Source organism: Arachis ipaensis, chromosome B5 (genome assembly GCF_059453495.1).
Source record: "Arachis ipaensis isolate K30076 ecotype BB chromosome B5, ASM5945349v1, whole genome shotgun sequence".
Taxonomy (NCBI): Eukaryota; Viridiplantae; Streptophyta; class Magnoliopsida; order Fabales; family Fabaceae; genus Arachis; species Arachis ipaensis.
Window position 1 is genome coordinate 142,972,131 of NC_142440.1, and position 17,833 is coordinate 142,989,963.

At 33.9% G+C, this 17,833-nt stretch overlaps 2 protein-coding genes across 2 annotated transcripts; one reads left to right on the plus strand and one right to left on the minus strand.

Moving 5' to 3' along the window:
- On the minus strand, positions 1-3,304 carry LOC107644230 (putative glutathione S-transferase). Its single transcript, XM_016348040.3, has 2 exons — positions 2,881-3,304; positions 1-642 (listed from the first exon to the last, which is right to left on the minus strand). The coding sequence occupies exons 1-2, from the start codon at positions 3,196-3,198 to the stop codon at positions 274-276; spliced, it is 687 nt and encodes a 228-aa protein (XP_016203526.1). The 5' UTR covers positions 3,199-3,304; the 3' UTR covers positions 1-273.
- A 9,915-nt stretch (positions 3,305-13,219) lies between these two features.
- On the plus strand, positions 13,220-17,680 carry LOC107644231 (cyclin-dependent kinase D-3). The gene is made up of 7 exons (XM_088488187.1): positions 13,220-13,722; positions 14,020-14,318; positions 14,402-14,510; positions 15,826-15,951; positions 16,430-16,665; positions 16,759-17,073; positions 17,238-17,680. Exons 1-7 carry the CDS (start codon positions 13,618-13,620, stop codon positions 17,296-17,298), a joined length of 1,251 nt encoding a protein of 416 aa, XP_088344313.1. The 5' UTR covers positions 13,220-13,617; the 3' UTR covers positions 17,299-17,680.
- Positions 17,681-17,833: the final 153 nt, after the last annotated feature.

A 17,833-nucleotide genomic window follows, 5' to 3' on the forward strand; every position in this document is an offset into this window, starting at 1 on the left:
TACCAGAATTTATGCATTGCTTAGTATTAAACAAGTAAACAGCATTACCAAAGAAAGAAAAAGTGGCACATTAGTCTGGGACATTGTAATTTCTTAGTACAATCATACTCCATCCAACTCTCAAATTTAATAACACTGAATCACACCTTGGTGGAATTGAACAATAATCTACCCATCGTCATAGCATACAACTTTTACTACTATTACAATACATAATATCAACAAAACCATACGATCAAATCAATGCATTATTTCTTCAAAAGTTTTATACCATCATGCTTTATTGGCTGCCATGGAACGCACATAATTGATGCCAAAGCTGAAATAAGCAATCACATCTTCTCTGGGTGGAATGCAATCTTTGATAGGTGAAGTGTTAATGAAATTCTTTCCCCATTCATGAAGACATGGGAACCTCTCAGCATTAACAAGTTCAATTTCTCCAAGTTCTTCAAGAACACTTAGCCAATAGGATAACCAACCAGCTACAATATCAAGGTACCCTATCTTCTCTCCACCAAAGAACTTCTTCCCTTTGATTTGCTTCTCAAGATGTGAAAGTGTCTCAATGGCACCTTCTACAGCTTTCTCTTTCTCTTCTCCTTCTTGGGCCACACAAGCTCCCCATACACTTATCACACACTGTTTTTAAGCAAAATAATAACAAGCTTATATATTAAGGCCAATTCTCTTGTGTCTTATTATTTGTGTGTCAAATTTGTCCAACTTATCTTTTAAAATAAATATTAAATATTTAAAATTTATTAGTTTTGTATTTTTGAATTAAACATTACTATTTAACCTTTTTTAATAAATTAAGCACTATATCTTTAGGGATCATAACAAACACCAAATATTAATTTCACATAATAAGCTAAAGTCATGCATGCATCATATAGTTTATATAACAAAATTTTTAATAATTTTTTGTTTAATTATTCTCTTCATTTTTATAATTTCACTGAATTATTTATTAATTAAGTACTTATCAGTAATTATCTTTGAGAAAAAAAAAACGCAAAAAAATATTAGAGTATTCACTTCTAAAATATTTTGTGATCTATTACATCAAATACAAAAACGATTAACAAGAAGCTAATAATAAAAAGTTTTATCTATATAAAGATTTAATTACAAACTTTAAACAATCAAATAAAGCTAATAATTAAACCTAATTTATCATCATGATGTTGTGACCAAACAATCAAATAAAAATAAAAGTTAAAAATTCACATACAGATATTTTTTGTGTGAAATTAATAGTTAAAAATTATTAGATAATTTAACATATTTAACTAAATTATCATTTAATAATTCTAAATCATTAACTCCACATTAAAATTCACGTGAGTTTTTACCAAAATAAAATTAAAATACTAACAGACATTTATGTATTATAGAAGTAGAAATAAGGGAAGTTCTATATATGATTTCTTATGGCAAATCCATATATAGGGTGGCAACACCACCCGAACTCGCGGGTACCCACCCTGTTCCTATCCGTTTGGGGCGGGTAATTACTCGCCTCCTGCACCGGGGCGGATTCTTGGGCGGGGCGGGACAGGGTCAGGTTTAGAGTAAACCCGTCCCTACCTGCCCCGGTATATATAATATATATAACATATATAAAATAATTAATAAATGATTAATAATATTATATCATATATAAATTTTTACTTTAATTTATGTTATGTATGTAAATGGTGGTTATATAATTTTTAAAATTTTATTTTATTTGTTGGATTTAATAATTATAATGGCGGATAGGAGCGGAGCGGATACCCGCAGGAGCGGGTTAGGATTTAACATTTTACTACCGGCGAGTAGGACGGGGCGGGTTTCATGCAGATTTTTTGTCGGACGGGGCAAGATCGGGTAGAATAAAAACCCGCCCCTACCCGCCCCATTGCCACCCCTATCCATATATATTGTAATATCAAAATTTGACATTAAATTATTTGGTTTGCCATTATATACAGAAGGGGAAAGAAAATGACTAGTTATTGATTTCTTCAGAGCTTATGTTTTGGAGGACGTCTCTGGTTTGCTCTAAATGAAAAACTGGAAATAAAACATTATAAACATCTACTGATTTATGATTTAATTACTTTAATAGTATATAATTAATTAAGGATAAAGTATATTTTTTGTTTATGAAGTTTGGCAAAAATTTTAAAAATATCCCTAAGTTTTATTTTGTTTCAATTTTATCCCAAAAGTTTTTTATTTGCATCAAATAGATCCTCAACGACTAAATTTTCAAAAAATTTAAGATCAATCTAACAATAATGCATAAAAAGCATGCTTGATTTGCTTGTGTTGAGGAATTATTCTTATGAAATTGTTGTTGAATCGGTCTTAAATTTTTTGAAAAATTAGCCGTCAAGAGTATATTTGATGCAAATAAAAAACTTTTGAAATAAAATAAAACTTAGAGGTATTTTTAAAACTTTTGTCAAATTCTAGATAAAAAAATATATTTTATCCATTAATTAATTATATATTTTTATTTAAGAAGCAAGCAATCAAATTTCATTCAAGTAAAAACTTCTTTTTCTTATTAATTAGAGAAAAAATCATTGAAAAAGAAAATCCATATATAAGAAATATTGTATGATAAATGAAAATCATCTATTAAATCAACTATTATATATGTCATAATAAACAAAATAAATAATTTTTTTATAATAGATAATATCAAATATATATCATTAAACCAATTATTAATACATAATATATATTAAAATATAAAATATACATTAAAAATAAATAAAATAATATATTTATTTATACACAAATATTTAACGACAAATTTAGTAATTAATTAATTTTGAGTGACACAATAGCTAGTTAACAATTGATTTGTGTGTGAGAGATTACCTTCTCATCAATAAAGCGAGCCCAGAAGCGTGCGAGTGCTCTCTCATAAGGGTCCTGTGGTAGCAAACAGTGGCCGTTGTTGTCCTTCCATGTTTCATCTATGTACTCAAGAATCACAAGTGATTCAGCAATTGGCTTTCCCCTGTGAATAAGAACAGGGACTTTCTTGTGAACAGGATTTGACTGAATAAGCAAATCACTCTTATTAGACAGATCCTCTTTTAAGTACTCATATTCTACGCCCTTTATCTTCAGACCCCATTCTATTCTTGCACATGGGAAGCTTTGGTGTGTGCCAATCAGCTTCACTTCTCCCATTATTGTGTTTCAGATACATGTACCTTTGTCATTCACTTCTCCGTTGACTTTTTATAGGGATTATTTCTCTTGGGGATTAGTTATTCATTGAGAAGCAGTCAAAGATGGTAAGATTAGAATCATTTTTTTATTATAAATATATAATTATTTTGTTAGCAAGGAGATTTAGAATCTATTTATTGAGGTAAATTTGAGTTTATACTAAATAAGTCTCTAAGAAATTTTTTATTGGATGTTTTCAACTTTTGTTTTTAAAATTTTTTTATTACATTGATGTTTTTATCTATAAAAAATAAGTCTTATTTTTATAAAATTTAAAGATCTCAATGTAATAATTTTTTTTAGAACGAAAATATTTAATGCCCAAACTTTATAGGAACCTATTTAAATATATACTCTAGATTAAATGTGTTTTCTTTAACGGATGATATTTATCTTTTTAAATTTTAGTGATTTTCAATAAGAAAAATTTTAAGTAAATAATTATATTTATGAATCTAAATAATTTTGGTTATATAGCAAAAATATATAAAGATAATTTTGTTTAGTATACATATATTTAAAATTTGAAACTAAAACTATATAAATAAAATTTTTGAAAATTTATTATTAACATAATTAAATATTATTTTTTATATATACCCTCAAATGAAGCAAATGAAGAGGATAAATGGCTAGATTTCGTTTTTTGAAAAAAAGAAAATTGAATAGTATTAATTTAAATATAAAATAAAAAAATATTAGTTATTTAATCGATTTAAGTGATAAATAGATGCAATACCATCATTGCAATTATAAAAGTATTCATAGTTGCAATAATATATATTTTTTATTTTTTATTAATAATTAGTTAATAATATTAAAATGTATTAACTAATAATATGGCTTTTTTATGAAAATAAATACAGAATCATTTTTATTTTTCAAAATATGCATAAATCAAGTCACCAAAAAAATACGCATAAATCAAAACCTTTTTTAAAATGTGCAGCATTAAATAATGGAAATCACCTACGAATTAGAAATAGCCTATATTTTAATATTGGCGCCCATGAAATGGTGGCAGAAATTTATCTTGTATATTTTGATTCCTGCCACTATTTTATGGACACCAGCGTTGAGATGGAAACTATTTTCAATTTGTGGATGCTTCTCATGATTTAGTGCTGCGCATTTTAAAAAAAAAAAATTAATCCATGCGATTTAGAGAAATAATGATTTTTCTATATTTATTTTAATAAAAAATCCTAAAAATATAATATTAAATTATTAATTAAAAATATTGATTAGTATAAATTAAATTTGCTGTACTTAAAGTAGATATATATATTAAAATCAAGCTAGCTAATTAATTCCAATTTCCAACCAAAGTTGGTCGTTGAAATGTTCTCTGCATACGCAAATGAAATAATCAACAATGATAAAATATCTTTGAAGTTTTCCGCTGACTTCTAAATAACACATCAAATTGTAGTTGTAAAAATCGAATTGATTTAGTTAGTCACATTAAAAAATTAGTGAATTAATTAAAAATGTTTAAATTTAAATTAAATTATTTATCCAATTCAATTCAAATTTAAAATCGATTAAAATGGTATTAGTTTGGATTTGATTGTATTATATTTTTTACAAATCGCATAAATTAAATTGAATTTCGGATCTATTTTTCAAAATCGATCCAATCTAATCTAAACCGCACAATGTGTTATAATATTATCATTTTATTATTATATTTACAATTTTGTTTATAATATGTTAAATTTATTATACATTTTTATATTATTCATATATTATTATTTAATAACTATTTTGTGTTCAAAATATTTTTATTTATTTATTTTAATTAACTTATACTTTTATTTTTATTGTTATATTATTGTTGATTTTTCAAGATATTGTTAAGATTTATTATGTTATTATTGAATTAAGCCTTAAAGTGGTCTTTGAAATTGCACTCGAACCTTAAAGTGGTCCTTGAAGTTAATAATTACTCAATTTTGTCCTCAAATTTGCACTCTGAAACTCATATTAGCCCCTAAAACACTTTCCGTTCATGGAAACACTGAAAACGACGTCGTTTTGTATTTATTAAAAAAAAAAAAGTGGTCCCCTTCCCCAACCCGAGGCCCTTCTCCTTTCTCTTTCCCTTCCCCTTTTCCTTTTCCTTCCCCAACTTGAGGCCCTTCCCTTCCCCTTTCCCTTCTCCTTCCCTAACCTGAGACTTTTGCCACTGCCTTTCGCTGGCTTCCGTTACGGTGCCACGCTACTCCCCCCCCCCCTTTTCAACCTAGTCTCTCTTCTCTGTCTTTTCTCTTGTATGGGTTCTTTTTTTCAATTTTTTTTACTGCAATAGAGTTTATTCTGTCACTGGTTGCATAAAATTTTGAACTTGATAAATGAATTTTGTGATTTTAGTGGAAGATGATTTTGAATTGAGTTTGTTGAAATGGTGTGTATTGATGAATAATGAAAATGTTTAGTTAATTCATCTGTGAAAATTGATAGTTGGTTATGTATAAAGAAAAATAAAATGGGGTAATGGAAAAATTAATTTTGGGATCAGGGAGGCAGAGGGAGACAGAGAGGAGACAAGAGAAGAGGGAGAGGCAGAAAGAGATAGAGAGGAGACAAGAGTGTAAGAGACTAGGTTGAGGAAGGGGGCATGCGGCACGGCGCCGTGACAGAGGCCGCAAGAAGCGGCAATAGAGAAAAAGGGGAAGGGAAGGGGAATGGGCTTGGGTTGGCAAAGGAAAAGGGGAGACTCAGGTTTTTTTTATAAATATAAAACGACGTCGTTTCAGTGTTCCGATGAACGAAAAGCACATTAGGGACTAGTATGAGTCCCAAAGTGCAAGTTCGAGGACAAAATTGAGTAATTATTAACTTCAATTACCACTTTTAGGCTCGAGTGCAACTTCAGGAACTATTTTGAGACTTAACTCATTATTGTTGGTTATTTAAAATTTAATATTGAGACTTGTTATATATATTTAACTTTTTTTTAATTTACAAAACAGCAAATCAAATCCAATCCAATCCAAATTGCTTGAAAATTGGATCGGATTTCTTTAAAAAAACATCCAATCCAAATCGCACTGTAAGTAAAATTAGTATTCGGATCGGATGAGTTTTTGATTCAAAATCGATTCAAACCGCACCACGAACACCCCTAAAACTAATCATAAAATCAGTCTGAGTAGAGTATAAAATCGGATAAAGAGAAGAACCAGTTTATTGGTTTGATCCAGCCAATTTTGATAAAAATCGGTGAACCGACGGGTTAAAAAATTTGAACCGATTCAATTTCTTTTTAAAACTCCCTTCAAAACGACATCGTTTTGAATTTAAAAAAAATAAAAAGTAATTACCCAAATCAGTTCCTGAGATTTTTAGAATCAGATACTTTAGTCCCCCAACTTTTAAAATACACAAAAAAATTCTCCCACTTTTAATTTCGGTAGATAAATCAGTCCCTAACTTTATTTTTCCATCGATAACAAATGAAAAAAACTAACATGGAGGTTTGGATTAGCACACGTGGCAGTCAATTGTCCACATGTGCCAAGAGGACAAATTAGTCCATGTGCCTTGAAACCCTCAAAACACAGGTGAAGGTGAAAGATGGATTCCTTTTTCGCATGCCTCCAAAACACTATTGTTTACTCACCATGATTTCTAGATAATTCTAAAATATAGAGAGGACATTATGGTCACAATGTACCAAGTATCTCCCTCCTAAAAATGCATATTCTAGTTCTTCACCCTTTCACCTATGTTTCAATTTTTTCCGTTCACACTCAATCCTCGCCAATTCCAATTTTCAATCCCAAATCCCTAATTTCTTGAAGCCCATATATTCCATTCGCATCACGTAGTAGCTTCTCCAATTTTCATTTAGTGTGAATCCATAACCGCTGGAACAATGGCCACTTTCGTCGGAGCTGTGATGCTCATGTACCTCGTGCTCAGCAAAAAGCTCATTACTAAAAGAAAGAAAAAGGAGGAGAAGGAAGAGGAGGAGGAGACATGGATTTGTTGAGACCGAGTAGATCGATAAGGAGGATGTTTTCTTGGAGGCCAGCTCAAGTACCAATGAATCTCTTGGAGTCGATCGTGACGCTGTCAGAAACTCTGAGGTTCACGTACTCAGAGACTCTCGAAAAGTGTATATGGAGGGAGTACTATGTGGAACTGAAAGAGCGTGAGATAATTGAGTTGAATGTGGGTGACGTCGGAGGTGACACGGTTGAATGTGGGTGACCAGGGGGGTTTGAAGGTGACACGGATGAAAGTGGTTGATGGTGATGATGTGGTTAATGAAGTGGGGGTTTAACGTTGCAAGTTGTTAGGGAAGTCTGTAAAATGAAGAAGATAGAACAAGGTTTTGTATACATGGTGGGTAGTGCATATATACAGAGCATTCTTAAAACGCTGCGTTTTGAGGGTTTTAGGGCAAAGAGACTAATTTGTTCTCTTGGCACAAGTGGATAACTGACTGCCACATGTGCTAATCCAGGCCTCCATGTCAGCATTTTTCATTTGTCATTGACGAAGAAAAAAGTTCAGGGACTAATTTGTCTACCAGAGTTAAAAGTGAGGGAGCTTTTTGTGTATTTCAAAAACTAGGGGACTAAAGTGTATTGTACTGAAAATCTCAAGGACTAATTTGGGTAATTACTCAAAACCAAAACACCCCCTAATCCCAGCCTAGGATCCCCCTCCCCACCCACTCTCACTCTGAAAGTTTGAAACGGGTAAGGTTGGCAAGAGCACCCGAATTCGTGGGTATCCGACCCGCCCTACCCAGTGTAGAATGGGTACTAACCCGACCCAGTGCGGGATGGGTTTTGTTCAGGACAGGTGTTCGAGCGAGACGGCATGGGGTCGGGTTTATGGTGTACTTGCCCCTAAGGTTTGACTCATTTGTGCCTCCATTGCAGATCATAGCCTCCCCTGAGTCCATACCTGGAACCAAAGTCTCCTTCTTCTCCGCAGCCCAGTCTGGTCACCGTCGCTTAGCCCCTTGCCAGTTGTTGTTCAGCCCCTCGCCGTTGCTGTAGTGAGCCCATTTCCTCTAACTGTGTCTATGTCTTCCTCCGCGGCTGAGCCCCTTGACTTCGCTACTGAGCTCGTCACTGGTCCTTGTCGCTGTTGCTGTTGAGCCCCTTGCCATCATCATCTGTAAGTCCCCCTCTTTCTCTCTCTCTTTCTCCCCCACACTCGTTCACTCTCTCCATGAGTCTGTAACTCCCCTTTTCTCTTCTTCTTCCAAAGAGTCGCCGTGGCTGTGTTGTTGCAACTTCTTGTGTCACCATCACCGAGGCTCCTTTCCTCTGAGCACATCTTTGTCTTCCTCCTCTCTCTCTCTCTCTCTGTCTGTGAGTAAGTAAGTTCCCCCTCTCTCTTACATTATGAATGACACTTCACTGAATTTGCACTTTGTGATTTTGCTTGGTTTATATAATTGCCGATGTTGGGAGTTTGCAATAGTTTATATATATTGATTGAGAATTCTTTATTATTTTTCTTGGTTTATATATGTTAATATGTGCAGTGTCGATGTTGGGAGTTTGTAGTAGTTTATATGTGTTGATTGAGAATTAGAGTCTTTGTGATTTTGCTTGGTTTATATATGTTAATATGTACAGTGCTGATGTTAGGAGTTTATGATAGTTTATACATGTTGATTGAGAATCAGGGTCTTTATGATTTTGTTTGGTTCATATATGTTAATATGTGTCGTGGGTCTAATTGCTTGTTGATGTTGCAATGATTTGCTCAGTTTTTTTAATAGGTGATTTATATATAGTTTGCTTAGTTTTCTCAATTTTTTCAATATAGATCCTTTAAGATTATTTCATGACTAGTAGTGTTAGAGAAGACGCACAAAACAACAATGTTGCTTCTAATGATAATGGGATTGAAATTGAGAATAATGCTAATCCAACTTCAGAAATTCCACAAGCAACGGATATATTATCTTATCTTCATTTACGTTAACTTTTTACACAATACTTTAAATTGTTTTTTCTTTTGATTTTCAAGTTTAAATCTTAACTCTTTGACTTTTAATGATGACAAAGAGTTGGAAAGTTAAGAATAAGGATTGAAAACTTATTTATATCTAATGTTGTATTTTTTTTTATTATATATGGTGTTAAATTTCTAGTGATGAGACATTAGTTTTTATTTTAATTTCATGTTATTTGATATGGTATGAATTTTATGTTTGTATCTTAAATTATATATGAATTTTACATGTTTATCTTAATTTATGTATGAATATGCAAATTTTAATGTGTTATTTAATTTTATAGGGGAGGGTAGGGATAGAGTATTCTACTACCCGGGGATAGAAGTGGGGTGGATAGTAAAGAAGATGAATGAGGGCGGGGCAAGGGTCGGGTTGGGCGAAAAATCGCCTCTACCGACCCCACTGCCAACCCTAGAAACGGGTAAAGGGGAGAACGCGACGCTTCGACCTTCTCCCTCTCGCCGCACGGTTGCCATCTCGTCGCCGACTCTTCTGTTTCCGCCAGCTCCTACGCCTTCAGCTTTACTGATATCACGTTGTCTGTATCTCTGTTTGCGTCGCGTCGTCCTTGTGCCTTCATTACGTCTGCCAGCTCTCGTGCCTTCACTGCAACCGGATCCAGAAGCGATTCAAGATGGAATAAGAAGATGGCCAAGCAAGCAAAAACGAAAAGGATTAGCATGAAGTCAATGGCCTCGACTTCCCCTGTTTTCGAGGTCAGTTCCCCTTCTTTATTCAATTGAGGTTTGAGGCATGCTCCTGATTGCTATATTATAAAGAAATCATCATAAACATAACCATTTGAGACTGGAAAATAAATGATTTTATGGTTTGAAAGCTTAATTTGTTCCTTTATTTGTTATCAGGCTATTACTAATTGCAATTTTTTAACTCTTTCAATTTGTTGTCTCATGTTTCTGATTCTTTTTTTTTTTTATGATTGTCACTGTTTAGGGTTGATTGATGTTGTTTAGGGTTGATTTGTTTTAAGTAGTTGCTATTTTGTGGCCTTGTAAAAATATTGACTATTGATTGATACTTTTTTTTAGAGATGTTAATTTATATCTTACTTGATTGGAATATGCGATGGTTAGATAAGCTATGAATTGTTTATTTACATGAGATCGAGTCAATCGATTCAACCCATGATTTACCAGTTGAACTAATAACCTAGTGATCCAGTAGCCTAACCTATTCAATTATCAGTTTGATTCTGACAATTATGCATAAAATATATATTTTCATTAATAGTAAGTAAGAAATATTATAAAAACAAAATAATAAAAGAGATGGCGAATTTTGATTTTAGTTGTATAAATAAATCACATTTCTTTTATACAAATTCGCTCTTGATGAAATTATATTATTTATAGTTTTCCAAAGGAACATTTTAATTTATTGTGGAGCTACCAATTCCTAAATTCTTGCCCTAAAATCCTTTCTGGATGATAGTATATTTTGATTGTGTCTTTACCATATATGCTGCCATATTAAAATACTCTAGTATGACCTTTTACTTTGTGTTTGCAAAACTTTTATAAATTATTGAGAATAAAATAGCATTTCAAATTGTTTAAATTCTAAGATTTATCCTCATGATTTTAGCAGCTCTCGGACCTTGATATGCATTCTAATTGCTTACCGTTCATTTCTCTAGCAAATTAGTTATCTTGTCATACCTTAATTTTTTTTATTGTCTATACTCTATGGCCTATTCCTCCTTAAAAATTCTTTTTCTAGATCAAACTTAACTATACTTACTAATAAATTGTTGCTCAAATGTCATATATCCTTCTTTTTTAATAAGAGATTTTGAATTTGAGTATTTTCTAATGTAATTTGACCTCCAAAAAGAAAAAAACTATGCCAATGATAAAATGCTTACTGGCATGGCGATGGAGATAGGGAATGGGAGGAGTACCCTGTTTTGGAAAGATGACTGGCTGCAAGGTGGTCCATTGAAGGTGACATTTCTAAGACTTTTCTCAATTTCTACTCAGCAAGGATCGAAGGTAGGGGTGTGGATTTTGGGATGGACTTGAGTGGATATGGAACTTCCAGTGGCGGAGAGAGTTGTTCCAATGGGAGCTGGAACTCGTCCACCAACTTCATGAGCGGCTTAGGCAGGTGAAATTGTCAGAGGATAAACATGATAATTTGGTTTGGAAGTTTGATGGTAAAGGGGTATTTTCTACCAAATATGTTGTGCAGGTACTACAATCGGAGACTCTGTCGGATGAGATAACGAGCTACAGTTTCACAAGTTCTATTTGGAGGGGAGTGGTACCGCCGAGGATTGAGCTTTTTGGGTGGTTTGTACTTATTGGCAGAGTAAATACAAAGGAGAGATTGATTAGACTAGGCGTTCTTAGGCCCAGTGATAATATCTGTGTTCTTTGTAATAAGGAGGTAGAGTCGGTGGAGCATTTATTTCTTAGGTGTGAGCTAACATGGAAGGTGTGGTGTAGTTGTTTGAGGTATGTTGGGGAGGTGTGGTCTATGCCTGGAACCATAAAGGAACTGTTTGAGCAGTGGGCCGGTAGGCATAAGCGGAAACATGATAAGAAGAAATGGCTGCCGGGGTTCTTTGCAGTTATTTGGAACATTTGGGTGGAACGCAATGCGCGGATCTTCAATAAGCAGAACACAGATGTGGAGGTCGTAATAAGAAAGACGATTCTGAGCTACAACGAATGGACTACGAGTGTTCCGTAGGGGTTGATGGCATGGCTGGAAGTTAAAAAGTTTTATGTAATTTTTTAAGTACTTATTATTTCTACTGTTGCTCCACTTCAGTGTGTTGAACTTACTTTATTTAAAAAAAAATGATCTTTTTCTATTCTTTATTCTAAAATGAATTGTTTAAAAAGTGAATATCCAATATAGTTTACAACCAATGATCTTTTTTTATTATTTTTTTTTGGATTTTCCACAGTATTTACAACCAACTCGACAGGTCAAAAGGTTGCTGCATGCACAAGGCGAGATTCAAATCCCCGTTACTTGCTTAAGTGGATAAATGAGTTGACCACTCGACCAACCCAAGTTGGTTGATATTTTTGTTATAATTTTAAATCCTAACTAATGGATTAATAACCCTTTAGTGGGCCTAGTACAAATAAAAAATTGGGCTTTGAGTTGCATCAATCAAATATTCAACGTAGATTCAAGAAATTCGAAAAAAAAAAAAAAAAAAAACGTAGATTCAAGCCGCGGAGCGTTGTTAAAGTGGAAGAGGAGCTTACTTGAAAAGTGAGTTGTTTTAAAGTTTAAACATATATGCCCTATTAAACGGATAAGATTATATTCTTAATTAATTAAATATTAGATATTACTTTTCTAAAATTAGCGTGATTCTTTTGAAAATTTATACAACCTGTATCATCCACACATAATAAAGTTATATGCCATAGTGTTTACTATAAAATTATTTTATTCACCACATGCATATCGATGGTTATGGCGAACATCACGAAAGCTGAGAAGTGAAGGCAAATTTGATGATTTTCGGGGAAAATAAAAGTCTGTAATTAATAACAAAAAGCCGAAACCAAAATAATGCATGTGGAAACCCAAGTGGATCACATCAATTAATGGCTAATAATAAAAGGACCGAACCCAACCTCATGATAACAAAAAAAAAAGTTAACTCATGCCATGGACCACAATTTTCAGTGGTCAACATTAACATTATTGATCAAACAACATTTAATCTAATACTAATAGAATATGGAGGATTAGATTCTTAGAATAAACACCCAAATCTTTATCCATGTTAAATTGTTAACTCTATAATTATTCACCATTATTATTTAGTTTTTCAATCTTCCTTTTCAAAAATCTTAAATTCTTAATTACATTGAGACTTAATTGACTAATTAAGTTTGACTCATATTGTGAATAATAAACATACTCCAACCTTGATACTATGATAAGCGTTAGACCTACTTAAATTTGTAATAAAAAATACAAAAAATAATAACACCAAAAGCAATTTTGTGAACCCAGAAAAGAAAAAGAGGAAAACAGTGTTATTAAGGTTGTGGGCTTCTATAATTCTAGCCGTTGCGTTTCTCTCTCTCTCTCTCTCTCTCTCTCATTGGAGCATACGCTCCCTGTTCCGCTTTCTCTCTCTACCCCCACACTCAGATTAGAGCACAAATCTCTCCTTTTTGATGAAGCATTCCAAATCCCAACCCCTTTTATAAACCCTAATTGGTCCCGTAATACTCCACTTGCGTGAAGTCTCAATCTTTCTGTTGAAAGACTAAACCCTAACCGTTTTTTTTCACATGGAAAAATGGTAAATTTCCCAATTCTTTGAGCTGAATTTCAGCAGTCAATAATTGATTGGTAACATCACAGTATCAAAATTTCGGAAGAAAATGGCAGAGCTTGATCCATCCAAGAAAGTAGCTGATAGGTATCTCAAGCGTGAGGTTCTTGGTGAAGGTACCTATGGAGTCGTTTACAAAGCCATTGATACACAGGTAGGTGCCCCCCAACTTTTTCTAATTATACTGTGTACTTGTTCTGGTTTCTACATGTGTGTATTTCAATTGTCAACAGAATCTTGTGAAAAAATGCTTCTTTTTTTTTGGGTATATTTTCTGGGTTTTTGAGAATTGAGTCTGTAACTAAAATATGAAACTTGGAAGACTAGTTTCAATGTTAAAGAAAGTAAGTTATAGGATATAAATTTAGCTTCATAATTTTCATGCTTGAGTATATTCCTTGATGATATTGCTCTAGTGGTTGTAATAAAGATGTGTTCTTTGCTTGGACAGACGGGGCAGACGGTTGCGATTAAGAAGATTCGGCTTGGTAAGCAGAAAGAAGGGGTGAATTTTACAGCACTTCGAGAAATAAAATTGCTCAAAGAGCTCAAAGATCCAAATATTATTGAGTTGATTGATGCATTCCCACACAAAGGGAACTTGCATCTTGTGTTTGAGTTCATGGAGACTGACCTTGAAGCTGTGATACGGGACAGAAATATTTTTCTTTCGCCGGGGGATATAAAATCTTACCTTCAGATGACACTAAAAGGTCTTGCAGTTTGCCACAAGAAATGGGTTTTGCATAGGTAGAGTTGCTGAAATTATCAATATCCCTTTGTTATTTGCATTATGTTCTGACTGCTGAGCAAGTTTACTTCTATGCTTTCAGGGATATGAAACCAAATAACTTGTTGATAGGGTCTAATGGACAGCTAAAACTTGCAGATTTTGGCTTAGCACGGATATTTGGAAGCCCAGATCGCAGGTTCACACATCAGGTTTGCTTTGTTCTGTAGAATTCTTCTAGGTATGTGGGAGCTAGCGCTTTGATTTAGAGGGCGTCCAGAAATGAACTCATTTATTTTGATAAGCATTCGGATTAGGCTGCGAGTGCTCATTAGGTTCCTTTCCAATAAAGTGAGCAAACTTTCCTACAAGTTTGATTGTTGGATTGCAGTCTGAAAGACTAAACATGGACGTACCATGGTACCCTAAATTCTTTTATTGTCAGTTTTTCTCACACAATGGATGTCTAACAAACTAAGTGGATGAAATGGAGAGTGCCTCCGGTGTTATTTGTGATAAAAGAATACCATTTAAGCTTAAGAGAAATCTTTATTGCATGGCTATAAGACCAACAATTTGTCTAAAGACCAGATGGTAGTGATAAAAGGCCAATAAAAATGTTAGCTCAATGTTGCGGATAATGATGATGTTGCATTGGATAAGTGGACACATTAGACAAGATATGATTAGGAATGAAAACATTGTGAGAAAATTGTAAATGTCCCTACTCCCTATTGTGGAAAGCGTAATGTATCTTGCATTAAATGGTTTGGTAATGTCTAATGTGTAAAGAAGAAGGTCTATAAAATTAAAACTCCCAGTAAGGAAACTAGATCAGGTGAATGGTAGCCCAATAGTTAGAGGCAGAGGGAAATGCTGGAAAACCATTATAAAGAATTAAGTTTTAATGGTTCCATGTAGACATGGCTTACAAGAGGATATTATGGTATTGCCTAAGCCACACATTTGGTACAAGGCTTGGTTGTTGTTGTTGACTTACTAGGTTTTAGCTTCAAATATTTGTTGTTGTTTCCTGATCCTGTGCCAAGCCTAATGAGAACAAGGAAGAAAAGAAAATTTTGTAGTACATACTTGAGATTGAAATAGAACTCCGCCGAGGTTGAGTGTGTGTGGACTGTGGTTCTCTATGATAACCACGTATTATAATGACTCGGGAGTATATTACAATCTGTTGAACCACTTGCAGCTTACTTAGGACTTAGAAGTCTTTCCTCCCTTTCAGTTGAATAGTCTCTTCTAGAAGTTGGCTTCTGCATATTACTGAACACGAATGTTTAATCTTTGTGTTTTGCATTTTGCACTGTTAGTTGATCTACACCGTTGACACTTGCTAATACATGAGTAGGTATTTGCTCGGTGGTACAGAGCACCCGAGTTATTATTTGAAATAGTCTCTTCTAGAAGTTGGCTTCTGCATATTACTGAACACGAATGTTTAATCTTTGTGTTTTGCATTTTGCACTGTTAGTTGATCTACACCGTTGACACTTGCTAATACATGAGTAGGTATTTGCTCGGTGGTACAGAGCACCCGAGTTATTATTTGGTACCAAGCAGTATGGGGCAGGGGTAGATGTTTGGGCTGCAGCTTGTATTTTTGCTGAACTACTTCTTCGTCGTCCCTTCCTCCAGGTAATCAAGATTGTCATGGTGACTAAGTTACACATGGATATAATTATAACTGTGGCAAATTGTGGAAAGTGGTTTTAATTCTGAAATAGACAAGATCTCCCCCCGCCCCCCCAAAAAAAAAACCACCAACGAAAATAAATGACCATTTATTTGGAATTTTAACCATTTAATCCCCCCAAACTCCTTTTCTTTGTTGACTTTGTGAATGAAACCATTTATTTCATTTATCTAATCCACCCTTCAAATCTGTTTATAGAGCCAGATGAACACTTCAGAGGTGTTGACATTATTAGCCATCGATTTTTTTTTTCCTCTTCCATATTAAACCTGCCCTGGCCCTGATATGTTTTTGTGTAGCTGTATTTGTTTTATAATTTCTAGCAGTTTAGATGCTATCTATTGCATTGGTTATTCATTTGTTTGAGTGCTGAGACTTTATTCTTCTGGTGTTTTATTGACTGTTGTTCACATTTTGTAGGGTTCAAGTGATATTGATCAATTAGGGAAGATTTTTGCAGCATTTGGAACCCCATCACCTGCTCAGTGGCCTGATATGGTATATCTTCCTGACTATGTTGAATACCAACATGTTCCTGCTCCACCTTTGCGTTCTTTATTTCCAATGGCAAGTGATGATGCTTTAGATTTGTTGTCAAAGATGTTTACATATGATCCGAATGCTAGAATTTCAGCTCAGCAGGCATTAGAACATAGGTATGTTGCTTCGGCATTCCATTCAGAAAGGGGGGGGGGGATGCTATTTTTTATTCCTTTCTCCCGCATTGAATCTCTGCTATTCCTCTTCAGGTATTTCTCTTCCGCACCTCTGCCTACAGTTCCAGAGAAGCTTCCACGACCTGCCCCTAAGAAGGAATCTAAAGCTTCAGATGTCGATTCACAGGATGGTCCTACTGTGTTATCACCTCCGAGAAAGTCGAGGAGAATTATGCCGGGGCGTGATGGATTTGAAGGAAATTCTTTGCAGGAAGATAAGTTTGATGACAATGCCGGTAATTTCCGGCAAACAGTAGCTGATAATACAGGAAAGAATGGGCCAGCACCGATGTCACTAGATTTTTCTCTCTTCGGATTAAAACCTCCTAATAGACCTACAATTACAAGGTAAAATGAGGATATTGAACCAACTCATCTTTTCATATAGCCACAGTTTCCAATAATGGCCAATTTGACAATAAAATATACAAGTTTGCATATTGATAACCTTACCAAATATTAAAATTCTGTTTGTAAATCATGTTAATTTAGTTCTTGATTTTGCTACGCAGTGCTGACAGATCGCATTTAAAAAGAAAATTAGATTTGGAATTCGGCAACCAGAATGACTAATCCAACTTGACCAACATAACGAGTGGTCCGATGAATTTGAGGACATGCGGCGAATGTGAATCTTTTGATTGTGTTGTTCTTCCTCGAATCTGCCTACTCCATATGAAGCTACTACCGATGTGTAGATGTTTCCGAGAGTGAAGAAGTAGTAGTGGCAACACAGAAGATTAGCATCTCACTATTGTAGTTCAAAGACAAAATAACTATTATAGGGGAAAAAATGATTGTTTTATAATAACCATAATCTCTCTGTATTTTAGTTCTTAATTCTTTTGTCCACGGAAGGCCTTGAATGTGAGGGCATTTTCTTGAGCCCTTGCTTTATCTGAATGGAAAACACTAATTTGTTATATTCAACATAAATGAAACTATTGTTGTTTCACACACTTTTTGTATTGATATGTAATACTTTAAGGAGTGATTCAATTCTAGATGTTTTAGTATATACTTGATATTGTCCTTGTTTCATTGAATATTTGGTCTGCAAGTTGGTATTTTTTTTTTCTCTTCCTTTGCATAGTGTTTGCCGAGCAGT